At 36.2% G+C, this 4779-nt stretch overlaps 1 protein-coding gene across 1 annotated transcript; it reads right to left on the bottom strand.

The window, feature by feature from the left end:
• Nucleotides 1–4399, bottom strand: LOC125203087 (protein LPA3). Its single transcript, XM_048101371.1, has 12 exons — nucleotides 4035–4399; nucleotides 3583–3613; nucleotides 3306–3398; nucleotides 3136–3198; nucleotides 2240–2351; nucleotides 1533–1618; nucleotides 1039–1097; nucleotides 844–946; nucleotides 687–747; nucleotides 520–602; nucleotides 360–440; nucleotides 1–288 (listed from the first exon to the last, which is right to left on the bottom strand). The coding sequence occupies exons 1-12, from the start codon at nucleotides 4349–4351 to the stop codon at nucleotides 229–231; spliced, it is 1149 nt and encodes a 382-aa protein (XP_047957328.1). The 5' UTR covers nucleotides 4352–4399; the 3' UTR covers nucleotides 1–228.
• Between the last annotated feature and the right edge of the window lie 380 nt (nucleotides 4400–4779).

Genomic DNA, 4779 nt, shown 5'->3' with positions numbered 1-4779 from the left:
TTAAGTAAATGTGGAAAGGAAACAATATGCAAATCTAGTGTTGCAAAAATGCTCTTACATTGTACTAGTAGATGATAAATTATACACAGATATGTGATGTATATATATAAATCCAATAAGAAATGAGGTTGGGATAGAGGTGATATCAATCTTGTCGTTTCTTGCTGAAGGTCTCCATGCTATTCTTTCGTGTATAATATGATTTCCATTACTTTTCGTTGTTCATATTCAACTACGCCATTCAGATGATAGTTCTGTCTCTACATCTTCTTCCCACCAAGTTGCAGTCTGAAAGTTCAAGTGTTTCAATTGTGAGTCAATAGATACTGAATTAGGGTGTAAAAGGATCAAAGGAAGACCTTGTAGCCTCTCCGGAGGAACTCGAGCGAGCTTCCTTCTTCCTCCTTGAGTCCGAGCACTCTCAGAAGTTCTTCCTTGGTCTACCATATATACACAGAAACCAGAGTTGGTGATGTTTCATGTTATGTGTATAAGTTTGATGGAATTGTTTTAGCTTACTTCACTGAGAGTGAAACGGCTACTACTTTCTGCTACGCAAGCGTACGAGTTGTCCCCTTGCTTCAACATGACTTGCCATGGCCCTGAATCAGACAATGCCTAAAATGGTTAGCAACAACTGACATTCATTTCTTCTCTTCATAATGGAAGAAGGACTTTATGATCACCTGGATACTGACGGAACAATGCTCCACTGTAGTTCACCAAATAAGGTGCCACTGCAACTGTCTTTCAAAGTTGAGAACAATACTTGTATCATTCCACCAAGAAATTGAAGCACCAGCAAAACAAATTCGCGTATAATCATGACAATCTGGCAAGTACCTTTGAATACTCTCTAATTCGTATGTAGAAAATGGGGATGAATTGAGAAAGAAACCGAAAGTGCAAGTCTCTGCTAGGAAATCCTATAATTCCCAGATCAGCACTGCACAGACGCTAATGATTTTAGAGGATAAGAGATTAAGAGAACACGGCATCGAAATATGTTAACTCCTATGTAACTTCAGTCTCACACACCGTAACGTGTCCAGTTCCAGGTTGAAGAGTACAGTTGGGGTAGAAGAGGCAAATTTTTCCTGCATTTTTCTATAATCAGCTCTTGGAACTAAAATATACTACTATTATTATTTAATAACTTCTGAATGTCGAAAACTGAATGAGATATGAATATTTCTACTAATAACTGATTTCAAATTCCCTAGTAATATACAGGTCAGTACGTTTCTGAAAATGGTAAGAGCTATTACCCGAGCATACAGAGTTATCTCATAACTGCTATTCATTCGCTAAACACAAGCTTACAAAGTTTGAGTAGAATATATATATCATCACGGAAGCCATGATTAATTAAGCTGGATGAAGGCTCACACCATGAAAGGTGGAGAATCGAGAAAAGAATTTAACTAGAATTATCTATATATGTGTCTGAACACTCACAAAGTTAGACTATATTTTCAAGCATACTACTTGCAATTGTAGTTTGATCAATGAGAGGGAAATGGGTATCCCACCACATATTTCTCTACATCGGACAAGTCGCGAGTGCTACAATTGATGAACATATAAAGTGATGGAGGTTTGTCGGGTTGCCAACGATCTGCAGAAGGAATGAGTGTGGAATATGGTCAAGTCAACTATCATGGTGATATATATATATATATATATATATGCTCACATATATGAAGCACATGGATATCCATGTCTCCTAAAATGACTGAATTGGAGAGTCCACATTGTGTAGGTAAGGGAATAATATAACAATTCGGTAATAATTAACATAGAATAGCATAAAATAGAAACATATACAGATAAAAATATGTCCGGTATTGAGAAGGTCACTATATATGCCACTAGCTACACATACTTGATACTTTCTACCCAGTAAACCTAAGCCTGAATTTATTACATACAGAAATTTTGGTTTGCTGATCACATCCACCAATGTCCTGTGGTTGGTTCTAGAAGACCCAAAAGTGTACCCCTGATGCAAACATTTTAAGCAGAAGATATCATCTTTGTCTGAACAGTGAGGTCTCTACTGATTGTGACATGCAAAATTATTTCTAGTTATACTAGTTGCTATATAAGGTGAGCACTATATCCCAGAGTCGAGGAGTACCAGAAGGATTCTATTTATCTCCCAAACATAGTCTTAATATCTGGTAAGTCTGTAAAGATCTCAGAAGAACAATTCCTGTACTTAAGTTTAACAACCAACCTTCATTTTCATCAACAAAGTCGAAATCCAAAGTGTCTCGTATGGATTTAAAAAATGAGGTGACAGGGCCACTAGGTACATCATCCAAGGACCCAATAGTTACACCATCAATCTGAAAGGAAAGAGACCAATAAATGTAAGCTTGGAGAATTTAGACATTAATTTCTCAGTTGGTTGTTTGAAAATTGACCATGTTCAAAAAGTTAACTAAATAGATTTAGTTACATTCAATATTAAATGATACCCCCGTTCCGCGGTAGTTGAGTCATTTCATTTTCTGCACTCGTGTTAGAAAAATGATAATAAATAGTTAAAGTGGAAAAAAAGTAAAGTAAGTGAGAATATAATGTAGATAAGACTCTTATCTATCTTATTTTGTCACTTACTTTACTCTCTCTTCATTTTAACTATTTATTATGATTTTTCCAAAACGAGTGCAGAAAATGAAATGACTCAACTACCGTGGAACGGAGGGAGTAGCATTCACCAGGCAATGGACTTTAGCTGGAATTATACTTCCACTTGTATCTACTTTTTACCTTCCAAATAATAACAGAAAATTGCAAGAATAGTATCTGAACAGACCAAGATTACTCTCCGTTATTGCTTAGCAAGAAAGGAAATAAGAAACTGATTATATACACGCAGAATAAAAAAAGCTAAAATGAACCGATTTCCAAACAACATAGTACCTAAAAGAGTTCACACTTCATTAAATATAAAGAAGCATATTTTATGAAGAACTTCATGCACTTCTCAAGATACATTGTTACATACTCTATAGTATATGGCACCTTTATTTAAATATTTACACATACATAAAATCAATACCTCATTGGAAGTAGATTATCAGAATACTTGCAAAAGGAGATTTTCACAAATGATTGTATACTTACCGAGTCAAGAGCTGCTTTAAAAAGCTCTGATGCCCTGCGCTTTTCTGGTTTATCAGGAAATACCTAAAAATGCAAATATATAATTCATAATTCCTTCCGTGGAGTGGAAACCAAAATGCCATAGGCTACCAAGTAAATAACAGGACGAAACATGATGAAGCATTTTTTACAACGCATGCTCTTGTTTCTTGCTTCTCTTGCAGCTTCTTGATAACAGCTAATGCAAGTTCAATGTTGGCATCACTGTAATCGTCGGATGAACCCTTCACAGTGCAAGAATTTCAGAAAATCAAGCAACAATTTATTCACATGCCAAAACAATAAAATACATAGTACTTGTAAGACAGATTGTGAGTGTGATTGAAATGAAAATCGTAGTGGTGATAAAGGCAGAATCTACTGAGGTTCCATTTTCTTCAGATATCACAGTGTGTGTGAGGAAGATACCTTATAAGAAGATACGCTGGTAGGCAATGGACTGAGGATGCCGCCAGAGAAGCATAAATCCAGAAAAGTTAGGTGGCAGTAAAACAGATCAGAAATCTTTAAAGTAACCTTTAAAACGAAACCTACTATCTAAATTTGGGGAATTAGGGCCAAAAATCTTATTAAACTCTTCAAACATTCCTATGGAGCTTGAAACGTGATGATGTTTACAGATAAACATTTGCATCCAAAATTTCAAACAAAGGACATTGAGACAGCTGAATTTATCATTCACTATACATAATGCAGACCTTGTATATGATTTGGAATCATAATTTATGAACAAAATGAATAATGAACATCATAAACTAACTCACACATCAATCAAAAAACTACCTAAGCAAGATGAGGAATCCAATTTTCAATTGTAACTACAAAGCAATATAAATGCACAGTTCAGAAGCGTTACGCACGGGAAATCGATCTCCATACGTGTTTTTCCATCTTGCAGAGCACTGAAAAGAGAATTGGCGGCATCCGAGACGAGGACTTGATACGATCTAGGCTTGTAGACGGCAACGCCGACCTTGGGGTTGACTCCAGATTCAGATTTGGTAGCTTTTGCGGTGATGAACCTCCTCTTGTCGCATTGGGCATTTGCTGCGGTGAATTTGAGAAGAGAAGAATGAGAGGAGTGAGATAGAAAGGCGATCTGCTGATGAGAGATTTCGGCAGAAGAGAAGGCGATTTTGGTAGCAGCGGAGATCACGGCGGCCGCGTGAACGGCCATCGAAGCTGATGGATGCAGTGTTTGTGTGAGTGTGTGCGGAAATGGTGAGGGAAAAGATAACGGTTGGAAAATTGGGTGGTTAGAAATCGGTGACGTGGCCTTCCATGAAATTTTTAAATTTCTAGACTCCAACTCCACCTTGTTACGTCGTCATCACTAAATAATTTGCACTGATCATTGTTTTTTCTTCAATATAATTATAAAAAAATTGAAATCCATAACCATAATAACATACTTAATAAAATTATTTCAATAAAATTAAGAATTCTATAAATTACAAATTCATAAAAAAGCACTTTATTGAAATTAAAAAAAAAAAACAACTCTACAAATTAAATTTTTTCTAAAGAACGAAATATGTGGTGCTTGAATACGACACCGCCCTATCCCTGGCGGCACGATGCGCGCTCGCAATGGCATAATTGAGA

Source organism: Salvia hispanica, chromosome 2 (genome assembly GCF_023119035.1).
Source record: "Salvia hispanica cultivar TCC Black 2014 chromosome 2, UniMelb_Shisp_WGS_1.0, whole genome shotgun sequence".
NCBI lineage: Eukaryota > Viridiplantae > Streptophyta > Magnoliopsida > Lamiales > Lamiaceae > Salvia > Salvia hispanica.
Note: the sequence above shows the minus strand (reverse complement) of the source record. Positions and strands in the feature narration are given on the sequence as shown.

Bases quoted from the DNA above. Each gene is read 5' to 3' on its own strand.
- LOC125203087 (XM_048101371.1), bottom strand. From the start codon at position 4,351: ATGGCCGTTCACGCGGCCGCCGTGATCTCCGCTGCTACCAAAATCGCC. The intron at 3,199-3,305 runs GTAAAAAATGCT...TTGCATTTTTAG, and splicing joins AAGAAACAAGAGCATGCGTT to GTATTTCCTGATAAACCAGA. The intron at 1,619-2,239 runs GTTGGTTGTTAA...TTCCTTCTGCAG, and splicing joins CTTTGTTGATGAAAATGAAG to ATCGTTGGCAACCCGACAAA.